Source organism: Topomyia yanbarensis, chromosome 2 (genome assembly GCF_030247195.1).
Source record: "Topomyia yanbarensis strain Yona2022 chromosome 2, ASM3024719v1, whole genome shotgun sequence".
Lineage (NCBI taxonomy): Eukaryota > Metazoa > Arthropoda > Insecta > Diptera > Culicidae > Topomyia > Topomyia yanbarensis.
Window position 1 is genome coordinate 430,207,858 of NC_080671.1, and position 24,090 is coordinate 430,231,947.

The 24,090-nt window shown below is 37.9% G+C and overlaps 1 protein-coding gene across 4 annotated transcripts in view; it reads left to right on the forward strand.

The window, feature by feature from the left end:
- The window catches only part of LOC131685382 (sodium-independent sulfate anion transporter), a 30,877-nt gene extending 7,017 nt beyond the window's left edge, over positions 1 to 23,860 (forward strand). For 2 of the 4 annotated variants that reach the window (XM_058969076.1, XM_058969079.1), the window contains 4 exons: positions 21,289 to 21,618; positions 21,672 to 22,100; positions 22,209 to 23,148; positions 23,206 to 23,860. In XM_058969076.1, coding sequence (XP_058825059.1) covers positions 21,448 to 21,618; positions 21,672 to 22,100; positions 22,209 to 23,148; positions 23,206 to 23,489 — 1,824 coding nt within the window. In that variant the 5' untranslated portion in view covers positions 21,289 to 21,447 and the 3' untranslated portion in view covers positions 23,490 to 23,860. Of the gene's footprint in view, positions 1 to 4,201; positions 4,349 to 21,288; positions 21,619 to 21,671; positions 22,101 to 22,208; positions 23,149 to 23,205 lie in introns of those variants that run through there. The other 2 variants (XM_058969078.1, XM_058969075.1) reach the window with 2 other exon arrangements.
- The last annotated feature ends 230 nt before the right edge of the window (positions 23,861 to 24,090 follow it).

Genomic DNA, 24,090 nt, shown 5'->3' on the forward strand with positions numbered 1-24,090 from the left:
CAACTGTGCGTCGTGCGCACTTCAGTTTTTCAATATTTTCTAACAGACGCAGCTTTCTTAGTTTTATTATAATTTTGACATTTGTAGAGTCATATCTTTTACCCATGTTGCATATGTCTTTTGTCATTTTTCTTAACACTTCACCAAAACAAAACGAAACACTTCGAGGATCGATAACATTGATTAGAGGTTCGTTAAATGAGACTGCTCGACAAAACAAAAAATCTTCAGGGTACTGAGACCACATGTTGTTTTTTTGGAAAGAAGAAGTAAAATGATGAAAAATGGTGTTTTTCGCTTATTTCTAGTACGTCAGGATCGGTTTTTAAGAGCATTAAAAGATTTTTGTGACTTCAAGAAAGTTACAAACAACTTTTTTTTGTATGTCACAAAAATTCTCAAATGCTAATATCATTCTCAATAACTTTACCGAAGATACAATTTCTTCGGAGACATTAAACCTCCAAAGTTGGCAGTTGCGAAATAAAACGCCATTTTTCACCCTTTCCTTTCTTTCTTTCCGAAAAGCAATATGCAGTCTCAACCCTTTTTTTGTTTTTTTACGAACAACGTTATAAATGTTAAATTAAAACGAATCCCTCAGTTTAGAAAATACGATAAATGGGTGATGTCTTATTGTTGAAAAAACCTCTGATATAAGTATGAATTAATGATATTTCAATAAAAATAAAATTGGCAAATTTCCGGTTGAAAATGGTGAGATCAAGAAACTCGAAGAACCTTTTTTCATAAAGATAGGTTCTTACATCGCAGTGCTAGAAGCTACTCAATTTTTACCTTTCAATGTTCAATACAATTCTAGATTATTCACAATAGCGGTCATTCCTCTACCCAGTCAAACTAGTCCGGAATCGATTCGGACTTCCAGTATGAATTCCAGCTCAAATGCATGAACCGATAGAGTCGGAATCGGTTGTTTTCTTTGAGCAAGATTCCATGCTGAATCCATTCAGGACTTCGAAACGGTTCCGGAATGGATTTGACGGATAGTTGGGATAAGTTGGTTTGGCGGCGCTAGTGTTTATCGTATATTAATTCAAATGTTTACACACGTTTTTTTAAAAAAAAATGTTCGATCATGGATGTCTGTTCTCTGTGGTAATAGCTATACATTCACACGCACAAACATTTAGCGTATTTAAATCAAAAATATGTGTTATTGAATCCATGTATTTATTGTTTATCGCTTTAACCAACAAAATTATTGGTTTGAAAATATTTTTGCCTTTCTCATATAGAAAGGTTATGCAATCACTCTGAGAAACGTCAACCTAATCCCGGCCCGGAGGGCCGAGTGTCATATCCCATTCGACTCAGTTCGTCGAGATCGGAAAAAGTCTGTATGTGTGTGTGTATGTGTGTATGTATGTGTGTGTGTATGTGTGTGTGTATGTGTGTGTGTGTATGTATGTGCGTATGTGTCAAATAATGTCACTCATTTTTCTCAGAGATGGCTGGACCGATTTGCCCAAACTTAGTCTCAAATGAAAGGTGCAACCTTCCCATCGGCTGCTATTGAATTTTGGATAGATCGGAATTCTGGTTCCGGAATTACGGGTTTCAGAGTGCGGCCACACAGAAATTTCGCATAAAAACTATAGGAAAAATTAAAAATAGAATTTTTATTTTTGATGCTAAATGTATTCAAGGTGCATAAAACGTCGAGATTTGATGCAAACACGAAAAAAATTTGACGAAGATTCACGTTTTTGGATTTTGCACATTTTTGCCTTTCTCATATAGAAAGGTTATGCAATCACTCTGAAAAACGTCAACCTAATCCCGGCCCGGAGGGCCGAGTGTCATATCCCATTCGACTCAGTTCGTCGAGATCGGAAAAAGTCTGTATGTGTGTGTGTATGTGTGTATGTATGTGTGTGTGTATGTGTGTGTGTATGTGTGTGTGTGTATGTATGTGCGTATGTGTCAAATAATGTCACTCATTTTTCTCAGAGATGGCTGGACCGATTTGCCCAAACTTAGTCTCAAATGAAAGGTGCAACCTTCCCATCGGCTGCTATTGAATTTTGGATAGATCGGAATTCTGGTTCCGGAATTACGGGTTTCAGAGTGCGGCCACACAGAAATTTCGCATAAAAACTATAGGAAAAATTAAAAATAGAATTTTTATTTTTGATGCTAAATGTATTCAAGGTGCATAAAACGTCGAGATTTGATGCAAACACGAAAAAAATTTGACGAAGATTCACGTTTTTGGATTTTGCACATTTTTGCCTTTCTCATATAGAAAGGTTATGCAATCACTCTGAAAAACGTCAACCTAATCCCGGCCCGGAGGGCCGAGTGTCATATCCCATTCGACTCAGTTCGTCGAGATCGGAAAAAGTCTGTATGTGTGTGTGTATGTGTGTGTGTGTGTATGTGTGTGTGTATGTGTGTGTGTGTATGTATGTGCGTATGTGTCAAATAATGTCACTCATTTTTCTCAGAGATGGCTGGACCGATTTGCCCAAACTTAGTCTCAAATGAAAGGTGCAACCATCCCATCGGCTGCTATTGAATTTTGGATAGATCGGAATTCTGGTTCCGGAATTACGGGTTTCAGAGTGCGGCCACACAGAAATTTCGCATAAAAACTATAGGAAAAATTAAAAATAGAATTTTTATTTTTGATGCTAAATGTATTCAAGGTGCATAAAACGTCGAGATTTGATGCAAACACGAAAAAAATTTGACGAAGATTCACGTTTTTGGATTTTGCACATTTTTGCCTTTCTCATATAGAAAGGTTATGCAATCACTCTGAAAAACGTCAACCTAATCCCGGTCCGGAGGGCCAAATTTTTTTTTCAACTCGCATAAGGTTTCTGGATTTTAACAGGGGCGTAGTTGATGGTTTACGGAGAGGGGTTACACCCCCCCCCCTCTACTGTTCACTCCCCTCCTTTAAAAATCTCCTTAAATCACCGCTCAGACCACCACCTCATACCCCTCCCTTTCAACCCCATCATCTTTAAACCACCACTATATTACAAAGCATACCAATTTAAGCTGGGGAGTCGTTCATTCATGGGACTTTCGCCCTCTTCACATACCCATCCCCGCATGACAAAATGAGTTAGCAAGCAGATAACATTGATCTAATGCTGATTAGGCTAATGGAGTATGATATTTTTTTGTTTCAAGTGTTTCACCGTCGACACGTAGCTCATCAAGTTCGTGGCTGGCATGCCATTGTGTATAAGTGCAAAGTGTACTAAGAATGTAATGGACATTTCCACGATTATGTTGAACATAAAAAGCCTCCGTGCCATAGTTTAGAGAAATGAGAAAGGCACAATTGCACCGCTAGGTGGATTAAAACAGGTTTTTTATTAGAACAACAATAAATTTTTGCTTTCAATAAAAACATTTTTAATTCCAATAATTTTCTTTTACTTCCAATAAAAAAATTATTAAAAAAGGGAACGATAATTTTTTTATTAAAACAATGAATAAATTTGATTGAATTCAATAAATAAATTTATTGTCCCTCGATCAATAATTTTATTTATTGCATTTAATCCATATTTTTATTGAACCTGCAACTTTTTCTGCGTTTACCAAAATTTCTAGGTTCATATTTTTATATTCGCGAAAAATTAGGTCAAAACATGTGCTGCAGGCTTTGTTCATTAGTTTTGTGCATAATTCACTTAGAAGTATTGTCCTTAAACAATTTTATTAACAGTTAGCTTTCAAATAACTGAAAAGAGCGTAGAATTGAAGTACAAGAATAATATGAATGGAAATTTATCGATTAAGAGGTCCTGATTGACAGCAAAAAAATGAAAATCCAATAATGAATAACAAAGTTACAAATGTCCAAACAGTGATGCAATATGGTGGTGCTGATGAATTTTCCAGTCCTAGACGAACTCCCAACTTCCCAATTTTGCAGTCATTTTATTACCTTTCTTGTATGAGAAAGGCAAAAAGCCTTAACTTTACTCTCCAGATGCAATAAAGCATTATTCTGTTAGCGATCGTTTGTATCTCCTTTGAACCTGCTTCCATTGAGGCATGACATAAACAATGAAACGTCCCTTCTTGCTCTTGCGCTTGCGTTTTTTCCCTTCGTCGAATTGGACCAATGGTCAGATAGTTGACCGCAACGGGTTTGGACTTGGTCTTTCGGCTGCACAATCAGTATCTTGGCATGTTTCATTCAGTTTCAGTTCGACATTGACTGAGCTCGGTTCGATGTTGCGTTTTTCGTCTCAAGAAGTTACACAATTTTTGAAGCTTCAAGAGGTAGGAGTCGTTTCGTCACGCCGCGTAGCATTCAAAGCTGTAATTGGTTTACTGTGGTATAATATAAAGAAATGTACGTGTGGAGAAGTGATCATAAGTATTTTTGATTGATATACAAATGCATTATTGTGTTAACGATGTGTTCTAATCAACGGTTCGACTGTACTTGGACACAACTTGAATGAATACAACAGACGCAGTATGTGCTATAAAAATGGGAAAAACTCATAGCACAAAAAATGATTCTATCAGGAACGTTTATCAAAACAATAATACATTTTTATTTGGCATAGTTCAAATACTTTGCGATTACTTTCCACAGGCGAAATCTAGAGTGTACTCTTCAAATTTACGATTCTGCCATTGAGGTCAATGCCTTGGAAATGGAATATTTCGTATGATCAATACTAGAGTGTTGAGAGTGAACATATGAAATAATCCAAGTCATGATGGTTTAATATTAGGCCAATATTTTGTTCGTCGTGGCTTCTTCGTTTTGAAAAAAAACCCTTCATCCTGATCGTTGTTGAAGTTGGATTTAATTCAATATTGAAACGTATTTATGCATTTTCAACCAGTTGAAAGTAAGGGTTCCAAAACTCATGATTTTATTAACAAGGACAGTAACGCTCCAAACGTCCAAGTTGTAGATCAGATCATTATCAGATAGTGCTTCAGTCTTGCTCCGGATGATGCTTGCAATTATTTAGCGTATGGCCGTAGTTTGAAGCAGATTACGTTTTATGCAGTACATACGACCGTTACAATCTTGTTGAAACTAAGTTAAAGCTAAGAACCTGAAGATTTCATACAATTTTTGAAGTAATGCAAATGGTTTTAGAAGTACCGGTTGTCATTATATTGCGCATACTGTACAAGAGCATTGCATAACAAATGATCTGTTATCGTCGTTTGCTTCTTCATCCAGATCGATAGGATAGTGAGACAAAATTTGGTTCAATCGATTGTTATTAAGATTATGGTTTTGTCGCTTGCATGTTGATCGTAAAGTGGCGTAAGAAGCGACACTGTTATATTGAATACTTTACGCTGACGTCACAAATGAACTGAGTGTTCATTTTTGACAGTTCGCTTGTATTGTTTACATGGACTTAGACAAATTCTTTGCGATTTTATGCGAGCGAATCTAGTCGTTCACAATTTTTTCTAAGTCCATGTAAACAGTACAAGCGAACTGTCAAGAAAAGTGAGGTTAACTGTTACACGGTTGCGTTTCGGCTTCCCCTCATCAGAAACCGACACTAACTTTTTGTCGGAATAGATTAGCGCCGGTTTGACGCAAATCCCTTAAAACTAAAACACACTTTGTGTCTCATCAGCATAAACAGAACTTCTGCTCGGACGGGACAACACGTTTGATCGGTTTCTGATGAGGCGAAGCCGAAACGCAACCGTGTAACAAATAAGGATTTGTACCCTTCAAGTGCAAAGACTGGTTTTACCATAAAAATTTCGTACTAGTGAGAAATTTTGGTGTTTACCCAATTTTCCTCCTTAGTGTGAAATATAGCATAGAGGTTAACTATGCCAGTAAAGAACCTAATATCGTTCAACTATGTTGTGTCTATAGTATGAATCTATACACAATTCAAAGAGCCAAGAATTTATGATAATGAAGTCACATTCCATGATTGTGGAACGATGAACGATCGTCCGAGCACTGGCTAGACTTAAAAAAAGCAATCTAATAGGCAAAACCGGTTTCATCATCACGTGCTTTAGCGACGCGGAGAAATGCCGGTTTTTTTATTACATTTTGTCCGTGCCACGTTCGCCGGTTTTCTGTTTTCATACGGCCTTTCTTCCGATTACTAATTTTAGAGGATAGGGTGTCCTTTAATTTAATATTTTGAATCGTTCATTTTGATGCCATAGTTGCTTCAATATGGTTTCATTCCCGATAACCACATTTAATAAATCTTTCGTGCAGAAACGCTATTTTCCAAATTGTATTATGTCAGTTCAGTAGCGTAGCCATCAGTAGGTTTGGAGGGGGTTTTGATGAAAATCGTAGATTTTTCAAAAATGTTGGCGGGTCTATTGATGACATTTAATCTGTAGGCCACGATCGACTGGGTACTACCGTGTTCTGCAGTAATAGCGAAATGGGATGGTGTGAGCGGGCATGGGCGCTACAACCCTACCGTAGGCAGAACTAAATACCTGCCGCAGGTGTCAGTTATGTTGGGACTACGAGACAGGTTAGGTCAAGTTCAACTGGTGGCCCAAAAACACCACTTTACTAACAATTAAGGAGAAAAGAATGAGCAGAAAACTCGCAACTTCGAAACCGTAGCATTGGAGGAGCTTTGCTAGACGTGGTAGAAGGTGTGGAAATGCGGGGATCGAGCGACGGCACAAGAGCTGGGCAAAATGCGCCAACGTGTAATCAAGTGACAGGCGATCAGCGAAAGGACGTGTGTAGTGTGGATCAAAGGTAGGGTTGTGGTACCGGTAATACCGTAATACCGGTACTGAACAAAAGCCAGTACCGGTATTTTCGGTACTTTACAATTTTTATGACAAATATGTTAACTCTGCAGGGGGATCAATAACGTTTAATTATATTAATTTGCCTTCTAGATAAATCGTTGAGATAACACCTTTGTGTGGGAATGATTTGAGGCCATCATCATAATAATTCTAGAAGTTAAAGTTTTATTAGCGACATTCTGATTGGTTTCCATTATTCACTGAGTGGCGCGTAATAAGACTATGGTCTAAGTCATGTCTGTATTTAGTTTGCTCTTAAACGGTTATCTATAAAAGAACGAACAGCGATTTAGTAGCTAACAGTTTTAGACTTGGTGAGCTGCTTCAGATGGGGCGATTTGTAATTATTAGTGATCGGAAAATTTAGCAAAACTCCATAGTTTACAGGAAAGCAAGGAGCCTTGATATGCATAAGAGAATAGTAGGCAAACGACATAAAGGTCGAAACCAATTTTCAGAAAAGCAGGAGAAGAAATGCGATTAACCTGCTCGGATTTACTGCCATTCTCGCTTTGATTTACTGTTGTTAATAGGGTTTCATCCATTTACCATATGTTCAAGTCGACGATAGTCACACCACTTAGCAGTTATTGATTTCAAAGTGGTCTAGATTTCGAAATAAAAGAAGGTGCCCTATACGAAAAATATCTTCTGTGAAATGAGTCTTGCCATTCCGAAGCAATTAAAAGCAATAAACATGTTTTTGATCAGCACAAATCAATCATCTGAGAAGAAGATCATCAGTTTGTGCATTCAATTTCAGTTTGAAGCTTTTTTAGATTTTTTTTTTTTAAATATTCGAGTACCGGTACTGAGGGCTTCAGTACCGTAGTACCGGTTCTCACCAAAAAGGGTCGGTACTGCGAACCCTAATCAAAGGCCATTTCTTCGACTAGAGCATCATCAATGTGCACTGACCTCACGAAGCCGAGAAAGATGCATTTTATGCTCAGCTGGATCATGTCTGCGATAGCTGCCTATGGCGGAATGTTAAGCTCGTCATCGGTGACATAAACATCCTGATAGGCCGGGGGCATTGTATAAACCTGTTATCGCACAGGATAGTCTGTACACCTTATAAATAATGTGCAGAAATTCTCACGATTGATAAGTATATTATGACGAACACCTAAATAGCGAAGCAGTAGAAGACAAGAGTATTGAAAAATCAGCTTGGAGACGCGACAGTCGACGACAGATTCCGGATCTACGTAAGATTCATGAAAAATAGAACGGTTGAACCGCTGGCAATGATCAACTGTCATGTGAGCTACTCAAACACAGAGTAAGGAATTGGCTAGAGCACTCCACTTCGTGCTTTTGAAGATCTGGAAGGAGGAGATTTTACCGAAGTATAGGATGTAGGGAGTAGTATGTCCCATCTATAAAAATGGTGTTAAGCGAGATTTTTGCAACTAATTACCGATTAATCACATTACTGAACTGCCCTTGTATGCAAAGGTGACGTAAATGCCATCGAGTATATTTTTCAGGATTTTTTCAAATCTTGCATGGTGCAGGTAAAAGCATGCTTTTGCCACGTTGTTTTTCGCATTTCAACAGGTTAGTCTTTTGCACTGAAAGATGCGATTTTTCGTAGTGAACTTAAAAATACGAAAAAGTTAAATTTGACCAAAGTGGCGTTGAAGTCAGTTTTGCATACTAGGATAGTAAACGTCATCTACAAGGTGTTCTCTCAAATTCTTTGTTGCCGCCTATAACCGTTAGCAAGGGAATTCGAAGTTCAATATGGCCTATAATGCACAAATACGGGTTGCATTCATATCTTCCACCAAGCTATTTGCAATGACATTCTTGAAAACTTTGCTGAAGACACTAAGTCTCGAACTAAATTTGATTGGAATTAGTAATGCATCCAACTGGAAAAAATAATCAACAAAATTATGCTACTAAATACTAAACCTCCAAAAGCTGATGGTTTCCAAATTATGGAATCTTCGCGCCATTCAATTCGATACCCAAATGTACATCATAAATAGCGAAAAACGTGGCAAATCTTCAATTTTTTTATTACCAATCTTAGCTAGTGGCACTTTATATAAGTGATAGCCCAAAAACATGAAATGTACATAAAAACCGATTCTGACCTGTTAGACACAAGCGTAAAAAGCCATTTTTCATCAGTTTCTATGTAGGCGTTTTCGTTGAACTATTTTGCTTGATATTTACATGATTTATCAACTATAGGATCCTCACTAAAATATTAGTTACAAGATCCCATTCTCACAATTTACAAAAAGTCCCCATAACGTTTAAAACATTAGGTTCTCAATGTAATGAACAGAAAATAAACTTCCAAAATTATTATTTGAATATTTAAATAAACTAGTCAGCATCAAACTTTTTTTTTCTTCAATTCTAATATTTTGCTTTGGAAGGGTTTTTAACCCCTCATGCTCGTTTGGCTGCAATTTTTGACACTTCGCTAGTCTGTGTATAAAGTGTCTGTAGTTTACCCTGTACAGAGACTCGGAACTTATAGAGTTATCTTGTGTAGGTTCTAGGCTAGGTCGAGTAGAATACAAATCTTATGTGAAACATGTTGTACTCCCACAAAAACTAATTTTTTTGTTTGAAACTTATTTTTCAGTACCTTGGGCGCTATATCCCTCTGATACTTAGTCATTTTTTAACAGATTTCAAATGTTTCCTTATCTTTGAATAGGACAAGTTTTATTCATAAATATCAGAAATTTGCTAATTTTTTACCTTGACGAACATTTTCACAAGATTTTTTTTAGTTTATTTATTAGGGTCAGGTATGGGAAATATACATTCGAAATTCATTCATTTGTATTCATCTTCTGATACATCTCATGCTACCAACCGTTGTGTTTGTCTCACGAAGTAAACGCCAGGAAGTATACACTGAGCTTGTCGCAAAGCTCATTAGCGATAGCAGCTGTGCGGCACTCAATTGACTCCCGTTCGTTCTAAGTCGGAGAGCCTCTCATTCTCTCAATATTTTCTAAGAATGATGTTTGGATGTGAGTGAATCAGATTGGAATATTATTGTTTTGGTTTGCGAGCCACTCGATGAGTCTAATCTTGATTCAATCATCATATCCAATCATTGAATCGTTCAATCGGTTCTCTATCCTTTGTAGAGGTAATATATGGGTAGAAGTGCAAAGGTAAAATAGCTCTAGATGCAGTATTTTTAATTTTTACATACGCAAGCTTATCGTTTAACGGCTAGCGTGACCTACAAGTTACTGACTTTATTTCTTCTGTATCATGTTGAAGTACTTTTTACTATTTCAGTAGGGGAACCGGAGGCAAGTCCGACACCCTAAGTGCAATCATTTTTTCTAAAATACCACGAAGCTCCAAATTGTATATTCTGGACATAATCCTGGTTTAGATGATTCTTAACAAGATATAATTTTTCAGTGTTTCAAAAAATTGGATTCATTAACAATTATTGGTTACCAAAAGGAGAAAAATACCATTTTAAAAACGCTGCGGGTAAGACCGACACCCGAGGTGGCAAGAGCGATACCCTTGTTAGCTTCTTTTTGTCCAATTTTTTTTATTAAAAATGTGTTGTGTATGTGTGATAAAGTGTAATTATGTGTATATGAGTATGTGTGATGCAAATGCATGCTTTCTGGAATATCATCGCGTAGCAAGAGGAAAAGCATACGAATGTGTGGTGTGAATAAATAATGTTCAACACTTGGTTTTCCCCATTAATCTTTTCTAGCTTTATTACCGCTTGTGAAACCATTCTAAGAAGTAAGATCCGTTATGCAAGAAGAATATATCCCCTGTTACTAAGATTCATTCACTTAGAAGTGACATACCCTTTTGTAGTGAGCTATCCGGTTCGTGTTATGATTTTTCGGAACTCTGTTGATCAACAATCCGGCAGAATAGATTAGAATGTGCGGCAAAATACTGGTAATTTTCAAAGCTTTTGTGCTGTTAAATCCTTAAAATGTTTCAACTAAAAATAACATTCAAGTGCGCATCAACTTTGCTTTCGCATATTTTGTTTATTTTGTGACGTTGGATGAATCTATATGGCATATATGTGTCTCGAAATACTCAAAATAATCGTACTAATGATATCCTGTTATTATTGCATGATTTAAAATTTGATATCTGGGAAAAGTTATAGGGTGTCGGGCTTACCCACGGTGTCGGACTTGTCCCCGATTTCCCTATTCATTAATCTGTCTATCTTTTGTGCAGTTAAAATATTATCGTTACAGCTGAAAACTGGAAAATCCTATCAGCGACAATTTTTTTCTCTTTTGTTCAATGCTAATTCACGACGTCGGGAGTAGTGTGTTCCATTGCTAAAAACCATTTTCCAGTTTTCAACTACAACCACAATATTAAACAATGGCTTTGGATATCATGACGCACATGACATTCAAGGTTATAAAGTTCAAAAATAGTGTACGAGGTGTTATAACGACCAAAGGGTGAATTTGAAAAAAAAATACATCAAAGCATCTAAAATGATCCCAACGGAACATACCTGTAAATACTATTAAATCCTAGTCAAACCAGCCACAAACAGTTTTAAATGAAGCAATGAGCCGCGATCGGTTGTTTTATTTGATTCGAAATTCTGACAGAAACCTCAAGCCAGCTTAAATTCTGAATGTGCTGTACTGGAATGAAACCAGCTTCTTCGGTAACTACCGATCGAGCCAACCCCATATAGTTGAAAAACTCTTTAATCGCGTATAAACACCCTTAATTGCTAAATTGGACAATATCTTTTGACAAACTGAGTTTTATTGGATTCTGAGATGATTATGACTTTCATTGGTTTAGTTTTCGATAAAAATACACTAAAAAATCAGTTTGGGCAAACACAAGTTTGTTTCAAATAACTTTTTTTTTCTTGAAAGTGCCCAACTAATGACTAATTTTGCGAAAATAACTCCTACAACATTTTTTGTAGGATTTATCATTTTTAGACAATAGCCATTTGAAAAAAATTGGTTAAAAAAGTTTGACCCTCTCAAAAGCTTGTCTAGATCATTTTTGGAAAAACAAAGTATGCAAAGTGGCTTTTTGTGACAAATTTCTCATGTACAGAAAGTTTCATTAAAATCTGAGAGGGTGCTGCCAACATTTGTTCGAGTTGGCGCGAAATTCGTCATATTATAAATGGATATGTCATAAAAGATGGATGAACTGACCTGACCATTAAAACGTTTCTGTTGGAAAAGCCTTTGCACTCCGTAACACAATTAAAACTACTTTTAGAAAAATACTAAAACAAAGTGGTCTAATTCTTAAGGCTCAATATCATCAATATCAAGTATATCATGTAGAGCTTTTTTTTCGGCTTGCTTTTTTTCATTGTAGGACTTATCGACTCTCCAAAACAAGGTTATTGGATGCGTGGTACGCAGTTTTTGAACACACCCTTTTATTTTTACGAGCACTACATTCATTTGCTTTTACACATAAATAACGAGTATAATCCATAACAATAAATCAAGGAGTTAACATGATTTTGCGAAAAAAAAAATTTTGGCGTAAAGTAGCCCCCTTGTGGGGGTGACTTTACGCCAATTTTAGCTCTTTAGATTTCACGTTCAATCTTGATTTTCCAAAAGTTTTTTCAATGACTTTGGAGGTTCGATGTTTTACCATAAGTAAAACATCGAACAGTTTCAAATTTGAAGTTGCGTGATCGTAGTTCTTGAGTACAATGTACAAAACGTTCTATTTTTGGCGTAAAGTAATCACCGATGACGGTATTTCGTTCCAAAAACAAAGATAATTACAAAAATATTGATATCCGTCATTATCCCGACGAACTAGTTATGAAAAAAAGTTCAACAGACGTATTTTTGGAGTCAATACGTTTTTATGTACAACGTATCCAACACTTAAATTTATTTAGCGCAGCTCTGTCTACAAATCAATATAATCTTAACAATAGCAAAACAAACTTTAATTTCGTTTTTAGTCTTAATTTACTATAATAAACAGCTGTGCGATTACTACTACGAAGGGTGAGGAAATTACGCTCCGTAGCGGTATAATGAATTTGTTTATATAAACATCGCGTTAGCCTTTTAAAAGAATTAATTTTAAATTTAACAATTTCTATCGCTTTCCGAATGCGACGATACTATCTCAAATCATTCCCAAAAGCGACGTCGAGTCCTTGCCTATGAAGCAATGATTATTATAGAAGTCATATGTCACAGACACAGTATTCAAACTGTGCTATATTTTCATGTAATAGACCTTTCTCGTCCGACCTAACCCCCTTTTTTCTTATTTTTATTCAAAAGACTACACATTTTTAAGAATATTTCCGCTGAAATGAGACTTTTTAGAGCTACCGTGATTTTTTAATGATTTTTTTTAAATTTGAAAAATGCAAGAATGTTGAGTATTTTTTTCACCATTGCAAGAATGGTGGGACTCAAAATATGTGTTTGGGCAGCACTGTTTTGTATATTTTTGCTTGGCTTCCTGGCAACGCGGCAAATGAAGTGGTAAGTCGCGGTACAAAGTTCATTGGTTATGTAAACAAACTAAAGTGAACCTCTCGGTGGAGAACGTTGCATGGTAATGTTTAACCTCACTTTTTTGACAGTTCAAAGAGATTGTTTACATGATCTTGGAATTTTTGTTGATTCGATCATAGTATGAGAAACTTGGTTTGGTTCGCTGCCAAATGTTAACACTTTCCCAACAAGGTCGCTCAGCTGTATTTTTTAATTGATGTCGGCATCATACATTGTTCCGTTAAATTTAACATTTTTACTTTTCTTGTACATGATTCATTGAAGAAGCAAGGAATTTCTAGCCAAACATTTGAAAAAGGCCTACTGCCAAATGCAAACAAATCGAATTTTGATGTTCTCTATTTAAATCCTGTTACAGAACCTGTGGATAGATGTTTTCTTTTTTCTGTTCATTTTATCTCTTGTCTTGCATAGCCACACTCCTCACATATTTTAAATGGACTGGCTACATTTGACAGTCCCCCCTGACTGCATTTGACGGTTCCCTTTGGCTGCATTTGACAGCTCCCCCTGGTTACAATTGACATTAGGTTTTTTTCGTATCCACACGTTCCGTCCCAGTTAAAAACTATCTATCTGGCCATGTACATAAACATAACGCAACAATGGATTATGAAGAATTTTGATAATGATTTTATAACAAATTATAAAAGAGCCCGGCTGATATAAAAGTCCTAACTAGCAATACACTTATTATAAAATGATTATAAAGGATTATTGTAACTGATTCCAAAAGGATTATAAAGGCAGTGAAATACGTACTCAATGAATTAAGGGGTGTGTCTGATGTAAACAATATGCGCAATCAAACTAAATAAAACAGTATTCAATTTTTAAATAGAATTATAGGGTAAGGTGGGGCAAATCCGACCTAGTAAATGGTTTTGGCTGTAAAATGCTCATTTTACATCGGATCAAGTCGTTTTATATACCAAATTAAAGGTTATACTCCTGGGCAACTTTCTGTGTATAGCATTTTGTTTAAATCTTCGGAATATCTTGAGATACAAGCGTTTTACAAAAATGTTCATTTATGCTGTTTTCAAAAATGGTGGGGGAAAACCGACCCCTTATGTTTTTGGTCGATTTAGTGTAGGTATTACTCAAATTTTATGGTTTTTCAATGATAAATCAATGAATGTTGTGTTATTGAATTGTAACATGAAGAAAATGGAGTTCAATATCAATCTTGGAATGCTAAAATTACGAGCAGTAGCACGTAATGATATTCCCATTTCCATCGGAGCAATTGCTCGACGAATACTATAATCATCACGTTTTTGTGTCTTTCGTTTGTAATTATGAATCATTTTGCATAAAAATAATAAATAATAACAATAAAAAGATATTTCAATGTGATAAATAAAAAATTTCTTAGCAAAAAAGCGGTCGGATTTACCCCAATATTTTGAGGTCGGATTTGCCCACCGCGTCATTTTTCATTACGATGCAATTAAAAAATATATGAAAAAGGTTGAACTGAATTCATCTATGCACTTTGTAGGACTTAAATCAAAGAATTTAAATCCACTTACATTTATTATGTAATCACTTTAAGAATCAGAAATATCCTGTAGTCAATGATGCACAAAAGTCAAATCAAAAATTGTAATAACACACTTTTTGTCGTATGAGCATCTTAATGTAGACTAATAAAATGCTGTCATACCACCATTATGATTATTTTCGATGCTCTACACGACAACATTGATATTAGTTCGCGTAGTGCTTCTGATTTTCGGTAACAGAGGGGGGTCGGGTTTACCCAACGGTCGGATTTGCCCCACCTTACCCTAATGAATTCGACCAAAACTTCTTTTGCCTTTTTCTCATTTTCAAATGCTTGGGTAGAATTTAGATTATTTTATCGTTGTTGCGATCAATTTCGTTTGGTTTGTTTTGTTCACAATGTTAGTCGCAGAGCATTTTGGTGATCTATGGCAATTGATGACCTTTACACCCCATACTAGGTCCGCTCCTGTTGCAGCTGTTTCGCCCTGTCCGGCACCGAGTCAACCGATGGTCCAACCTGCGCCGCACTCGTCTGTCGCTATGTCAATGACAGGGACTTGGATTAAAGGCCAAAATTTCAGCTACGGTTGGTGGTGTTGCTGCAATCGGTTTGCCTTCGGCCACGTTGGACATTCGGCTAACGGGAATATTCAGCGATTCCGATTCGAAGGAAGCAGCGCCAGTAGCAGACTGCTTCGGTTCAGCAATACGCTCCGGTATCGGACGAAGCTAACACTCCGACAGGACGAAGGTTTCAACGAGGGGCTCAGGCATAAGTAGCAGAGTCCTTGCACTTCCTGCTTGTCGAGTGAACAATTCCGACGAAACCACTGCCGCTCTCGCCAAGTTTGATCACCGTAATAAGTGCGTATAGTGCCAGGATTAGTCGAGAACAGTGCCAGGACTGACTTGCCAAGAGCTACAAGATTAAATAGCAATGCGTTTTTAAAGTGACCATAGTATAACGTAGAGGCTTTAGCCAGATGATTTATTCAGCAGAATAAGATAGCAAAATTACCCAAAACATAAGACCTGGCTGCCGAAGTGAATCCACACACATCATCACCTACAGAGGCATCAATATTGGAACGCAGTGAAATTCCTCACAATGAATTGATCTCGATAGGTGAAATTCCAGGAAGTACAATTTTCAAAGCATAATTTAGTCGACCGAAATTGTAGTCCTCAGTCGAGAGAGAGACTGATAGAGTAGCAGCAGCTAGGAGTTTTCTTTCGAAAGCTAGCAGCGGTCTCGCGTATCCTGCGCTAAGTAGAGAGCGTTAAGACAGATCTCCGAAACATGTCAAGTGCTATCAGATGAGAAAAAACGTCACATCTATGACCAGTACGACAAGGACGGTCTGCTGACCAACGGTTCCGTCCGGTACCACATAACACACGGCACCGGCGACACATATATATTCACAACATACTAATTACTTATCCTTCAGAAAAAGTGAATAAATTGACTATGCAATTTATCATTCGCTGCGTAGTTATTTCTTGCCAATTTGAACAAGACAGCAGTTGCAGAAAGCTTTATTGCGGTGCAAAAATGATGGCAACTCGGGATATAATATAAATTTACATATAATTTCTCCTCCCTGATATTCTTCCAGAATGTATAATGCTCTGCATTCTTATCACTCCTATCAAATCCTTCTTACTCCTTATCGTCAGTGCCGAGCACTGTTTTGCATTTGCCGGCTAAATCAACGACAATGCGATAATCGTCAATCGACGAAACTTTTGCTGTAATGGAACTTGAACACGAATAATAAATAATTGTTCCATTCGAAAGCTAACCTTGTTGTCCTCATGTTTGCAGCTATCATACGCTGGTAGGTATACTGACCAATGGAAAAGTTTTTCGGTATGGGCATTGAACGATCATTTCAACAACTTATCATCGACCGAATTCGTTACCTATAAAGTTCAGGTAAACTTCACCACCTAAAAATGAGTAATAAATCGGATCATCTTGTTTGGACTTAACCCACGAGCAAACAAACAAATGTGTACAAATCCTTATCCATTATCCAGAAAGCAATCGTTTTATAGCCCAATGCTTGATCTTACGATTCAGCATATGCCACCGGGTTTTGCATCCAGCGCCGATTGGTCAATGTATGAACCAGGGGTGACATTACGCATCTCGAAACGAAAGGTTTATTGTATTCAAGCTTGTGTGAAAAGGCCGATTCGAATTGGTTGCATAATGTGGCACCAGGTTCCCATTGTTCCAATCCTCATCCCTCTTGAGTTGATTGTCTTTCAAAGAGCATCGAAAGTATTCAAGTAATGTAAATTTTAAAAGTCCATGTAAACAAGTCTTAGGTAAACAAGCACACTGAACTGTCAGAAAAGTGAGGTTATACATTTTCATGCAATGCTCTATGTTTTTGACAGGTATATGAATGAATCATTTCAGCATCAGTGATGCCAGGTCTATTTAAACATTAGCCTGCAGTGAAAATCTAAAAGTCTGCAGATTGCTACAAAAATCGTCAATAAATTTGACATAGAAATGTAGTATGTATATATTTTAAATGATCAAAAATGTTGAAGGCTTGTGTATAAATTGGCTGGCATAGGCTTCGTTCTGCTAAATATTTGTTATCTGCAAAACATCTGCAGTGAAAATGCAAAATCTGCAGATTTACTAATATATATGCAGATCTGGCATCTTTTTAGTATTCCCCACAGGAAATTCATCCAAATGGTGTAAAAATACGGGGACACAAGGCAAGATAGGTATTCAGAATATGGGGTTAAATGAGCAGCTTGCACTATTTTTGATTTTTTCAATAGTTAGAGGTACCAAATCATCGCGGCAATCGGCAGTAACGAATTGGGGATAAAAAAGAAAGCATCCTATCATATAAAATTTTTTGACGAGAAAGGTCTATTTCCCGGCTTATAATCACCAAAAAACTTCCGAGCCGAACAAGAAGTTTAAAGAAAAATCTAATGCCTACAGCTCTGCGTAAACGATATATACAGCGCCTCATACTTATTATTGGAATTACATACAAGGAACCCTCTGAATGAGTCAACAAATGCATTCGATGAGTGAGCGAATTTTGATTCATCCAGAATTGAAGTCCTGCCTGTTTGCTGACGTTCGGTTCGTTTAAAGTACGTTTCAAGTACTTACATAGTGCGTTCGCTGACCGTTCGGAGTGCACAAACATGGTGGTGGAGAGAGGATTCATCGCATTCTCTCATGGTTCGTTGCTCCATGCTCACTATGATGATTGTGTGCGGCTGAACCAAGGATGAATGGCTATCAGATGCAATCAAACGAATGAGTGAATTTTCCCATGCCTGATTAGGGTTTTAACACCAAGGGTCATTCGCCTTTTTGTTTTGGAAATGATATACAATTCAAGAAAATAAGTTACAATTCATATTATTTTAATATTATAAAAAACCATTATCATTATTATTGTATATTCTGTGCACTCTGCTTTCCGCTTTTACACCCAAAATCCGACGGGTATGTTTCTATTACGTTTGGGTAAGGTTCTATTGTTTTTTTGGTAACAGACCACGCAATTGCGCATTGCCGTATTAAACTCATATTACCGCAAAGGTTGTAAACGGTGGAATGACGGATTTGGGTAGCTGTACATGTAGGATAAAGTGCCTATTTTCACCATACTAAGCAGGGTGCCTCACTAATTCATTAATTACTCGGCCTACAATCAATGGAATGCCTAATAGTTTTGCTTAGTTGTTTAGAATCAGTACAATAACACAAATGCGCTGAAAAGAGTGAAATTCTGGTGTTCGAGCGCAAACTCGAATATAGTGCCCCTATTATTGCGCTGCCATTTGACTCAATGCGTTGAACAAAGATGGCAGACACTGCTCTAACCAAAAAGGCTTTAAATGGGTAGGGTGACAATAGAAACATGGCGAAAATGAGCTCATCACCCTGTGTGCAGCACACAACCAAACACTTTGTCAGTATATGTCAACCTCGGTTCTGTTCGTAGGTAGGATAATTCAGTCGATTTCTATGAAAGCATTAGTATCGAGTGAAACCAACCAGAGTTCAGGTTGGATTCCGCCGCAATATTGGCAGAAACTATCCGGAAGCGCCGGTATTTTTACTGGGTAGGTTGGATAGTGAAATAAAATTTTAGGCTGTTTCCGGATTTGGCCTAGTTCCCGGATCCGGACCAGTTCCCGGATCGGGATCAGATTCCGGATCCGGATCAGTCCCTGGATCTAGAGCAATCCCATTTCCCCTTACCAGGTTCGGAACTAAACCAGACCCAGACTTGGTGCTTAGATCCAAACATCTGTCTGGATCCGAACCCTCGGTTCGAATACGTGGGTCCAAATCGTAGGTCTTGCTTTCCATGCATGATGGAAAGGACTGCTCATGTTTTGTGCAGTCGCTACCTTGCTGTTGACGTCAGGGATAGAAAAGAAATTTCAATTTAACACCGATCGAAATACCCCACCACTATTTCCAGCCGATTTTTTCTGACTGTGCTTTGAAGCTATCCGAGTGTGAGCCGATCTTCAAATACGGAATGTGTCGCGTAGAGAAAATCTAAGCTCAACTTTATCCACATTGTGTTCGCTTTGCTTGATGCGCAATACAATGACAAGCGAAGCGCTACACACTTCCAGACAATCCTAGGCATTAATATTTATTGTATAAGAACGAAACATGAGTTCGACGCAGAGAGGATTTGAATGTGTTGGTATTGCCGTTTGAAGATTTTTTGTTGGGACCGTTTTAGTATTAAGGTTGGACAGAGAAAGCGCAAAAATCGAAAACAAAAAAGCAGTTTTTTTCCACACCGTGTATTAGATCTTTATAAAAATCAATCAGCTTATGTAGAATGTTGTTACAGTACTGCTGATTTATTTTTATGAAGATCTAACACACGGTGTGGAAAAAAAAGCATTTTGCGCTTTCTCTGTTCAACCTTAAAGCTTACAGATCATTCCGTCTTCCTGTTTTCTCGCTCGCATTTGTGTCCATGTCGTCTTCGCTAGATTGTCGCTGTTCGATGTTTGGTGCTTTTTGTGTGACTTTGGTTGGTATAACCGTCTTCTTTCTTGTTTATTTTTTCCTTACGTATGTTAACTATTGGCCTACACTTGAATATTATTTGTCCAGCATTTATGTTTTGGCCTGTTGTCTGTGGTATATCAGCAGATGTCCAAGGCTGTTTGGTGGTGTTGGTTGTAGTAGATAAATTTTCTTTAGTTGTTTTGCCACATGGCAGTGTGGGCGTCTGCCCAGGGTATGCGCAGAGCGTTTTTTATATGTACTTAACACCTTGAGATGATCTAAAGTCAAGTAAGACGGTATAGGTTGGTTCAGCCGCATTCACACAGCCCGAACACCGTTGAGAATGCTATGGAGAAAATTTTTCCAAGTGTCGTTGGGGACGGATTCCACTTCTCCATACTTCGACATGAATCTTTTAATATAATCCGTGCTAGTACGATGCAGGATCATGTGGGCGTATTTCCGTTAGATCAAGATCCATATACATGGGGATCTCGGTTTTGACGTGCTCATATTCGACATCGTGTTGCATGTTGTGTGAAACTTCTGTAAGATCAAGTTCCATTTTTACTTTCATCAACTGTTTCACCTCGCGCAATCACGGTCTAAAAAGGGCCCATAGCGACTGTATTCTCTCGTAATTGGTGAAATTTATTTTGTGGTTTACTCATTTCACTCACAGGTACAATGGAACTTTGCTGTGTCTATATGTTACACGTAAACATTAGAGCGGCGTAGCGCGGGTAGTATTCTTTGTGTGTATACTGCTCGCAAGCGGTGTGCTTTTTGGCTTCTGATCTGTGCGAGATAAGAAAGCAGACTGTTTTCACAGAAATATAGCGCTCACCGGCATTTACTTAAACCCATCTAGTCGTCTTTTCATTTTCTGGAATTGAATGAAACTTTCCAGATAGCAATCGATTTACCAATTACGCTACGCCCACCCCGCTTTAGGATTTGGCGATGATTAGCACTGGAAATCAATGTTAGACTTCCTAACATCTTCCCATACAAAAAATATTCAATTTTTATCGCTTCAGAGGGTTCTTCTTCATAAAAGAGTACCATATTTAGTTTAGGCCCGCCATTTTGGATATCAAAATGGCAATAGACATCAATTTTCATGCACTATGCTATATTTCTCCTTAGTGTAGAAAAATTTGTTTAAATAGTATTTGTTCTCCACTAAGGAGAAAATTGTTTAACTTAGTTAATGGATTAAGCTTGCGTCGGATTGATATTAGCTCCAAAAACGAAAACAGTATTTCTGTGTGTGTGTGTTTATTTGAATAAATGATTAATGCATATTCTAATTCAACAAATAACGTTCTAGAAGGTACCAAATGTTGTATGTTGTAGGAGAACAGTTAAACTGCAATTTTTTTTTTTTCTAAAATTCGCTTTTTTCTCTTCTAGTATGTTTATTTGACAGGGCACGTGAACATCCATTTACTTGTAATACATGTACATTGAAAGTTTACGAATATAGCAGACTTCGTTAATCGATCGATCGTCAAACGGCACGATACCTCAAATTCAAAAGTACCTGTAAAACGTACTAGTACCAAGCGTTCGATGCGTGACATGGGCCTTACACAGGTGGAGAAGATTATTCCAGGAGTCCGATGGCTTCGAGGATACAATGCGCAGTTTGCAGTGGCTGACCTAATCGCTGGGATCACCGTTGGTCTAACAGTGCTACCACAAGGTTTGGCCTACGCTACATTAGCTGGATTGGAGCCACAGGTATGTTAATTTTATTTTTATTTCGATTGGTGATACACATTTCTATCTTACAGTATGGATTGTATTCGGCTTTCATTGGCGGCTTGGTGTATGCGTTGATGGGTGGCTGCCGAGAGGTTACAATCGGACCGACAGCATTGCTAGCGTTGATGACCAGTCGGCACACTGGGTACGGTGGCGATTCTGGTCCGCAGTTTGCAATTTTACTATGCTTTCTGGCCGGACTTGTCGAACTGTTGATGGCAGTTCTACGGTTAGGCGCTTTAGTGGATCTGATATCGCTGCCTGTGACGGTTGGATTTACTTCAGCCACGGCACTTATCATTGGTGCATCGCAGCTGAAAGCACTTCTGGGTATTCGAGGAGGATCCGGTTCGGGGTTTGCTGAAACTATCAAAACTGTTATCCAAAATATCGGAAGTGCTCGTGTTGCGGACAGTATATTGGGATTAACAGCCATAGCAGTGCTGTTGGCGTTGAGAGTGAGTATGAATCAATTCAATTCAATATTGCTTCACCCTATTGTAGAATGCAACGGCAACTTTAGCACTAGGTATATCATTTATCTTATTATTTCGCTTTCGCTTCAGAAACTGAAAGACATCAAAACACCTGCACAAGCCGGCCAAGGGCGGAAAGCCCTTGGTATGGCATTATGGTTGATTGCAACGGCAAGAAATGCTCTTCTGGTGCTGGTCACCAGTCTGCTTGCGTTCTACTTTGATCGTCAGGGCGAGAGACCCTTCATATTGACTGGTACCGTAAGAAGTGGAATTCCTGCATTTAATTTACCTCCCTTTTCCACACAAATTTCTGGTCCTAACAACACATCAACCGAGCTCGGGTTCATCGAAATGACTTCCGAACTTGGCGTGAACGTTGTCTTGGTGCCGGTGATCGCAGTGTTAGGTAATGTGGCGATCTCAAAGGCGTTCGGTGGTAGCGGAATCAACCCGACAAAGGAGCTAGTGGCCCTGTCACTGAGTAACATTTTCGGATCATTCTTCAGTTCAATTCCAGTTACGGGATCATTCTCCAGAAGTGCGGTTAACCATGCTAGCGGAGTGAAAACACCGATTGGTGGAATCTATACCACTGCTCTAGTGTTACTAGCTCTTGGTTTACTTACACCATATTTTCAGTTCATACCGAAAGCAGCTCTTAGTGCAGTAATCATTTCAGCCGTAATATTTATGATCGAATATGAAGTTATACGACCGCTTTGGAGGTGTAACAAACGAGAGTTGATCCCGGGAGCTATCACGTTTGTATTGAGTTTGATAATTGGTGTGGAATTGGGGCTGCTAGCCGGTGTACTAGCTGATCTAGCATTTGTGGTTTATCGCACCGCGAGGCCGATTTTAAGTGTTGAAGTCGCTTCAACACCTTTGGATGTTCAGTACATTATCATCCGACCACGACACAGCCTTCTGTATTTTCCCGCCGTCGAGTGGGTGCGGAATGGAATATCTAAAGCAATTAAGAAGCATGGAAACATTCCAGTTGTGCTAGATTGCCGGATTGTTCATGGTACGTACGATGCATATTCGTTTGTTTTCAAATGTTTAAAAAAATACTTATTTACAGAATTCGACTATACTGCAGCAACTGGATTGGGAGCACTTCATAAAGAGCTAGATGCCAAGAAAATTCCCCTGTTGGTGCTGGGACCATCCGACGAAGTACGAATTATGTTGCGTGAAACGTTAAAGAGTACCATGTTAGAAGCTAGTACTGAACAGGAGTTGGAATCTGTGCTGCAAGGTTTAAACTGCGAAAGCAAAAAGTACGAACTGGGAGAAGTTGTGACACCGTTACTTTCGCAAACGACCACCGATCAAGCGATTGTAAGAGCAGTTGTTGATGAATGACGAGACGCGGATGAACTAACTAAATTAATTGTGTAAATTAGGTTCGTAAGAATGTGATACTTGCGATCCTTTTTTTCTTTAGGAAACGAAACGAATTATCTCTATGAAGTATCTCTTGGGATATCCCTATGTTCCTCTCTTAGTATATTTTTGTATATAATGGTATAAATTTCAGTAGTGAACACTGCCGTTTATGTTCAAATGGGTCTTACACACCCTTCCAATCATGCTACACCACTTCACTTTAATTTTACATCATTGTATTTATCAAATTTGTTTTCAAATTAAATAAATTGGTTTTGCATAGCTGGTTAAACCATGGTCTGCTGCGTAGCCGACCTGACCTGGATTCAAATATCATCTCCAGCGCATAGGTTTAGATTATTTTTTATGTCGAAGAGGCGAACAAACCATGAGGTAGAGTTAAAAGAACAAAAATTAAGTGTGTGTGTGTTTTGCTTATACTTGGATTGGCGTGTATGAACTACATACCAGTTCTAACAAAATGGTACATCGATAAGGCGCTGTATCTACAGTTCACTCATTTAATGATCGAGCCAATTTGAATTTAAAGTATTAGTAAAGTGCAGGCATAGTCTGC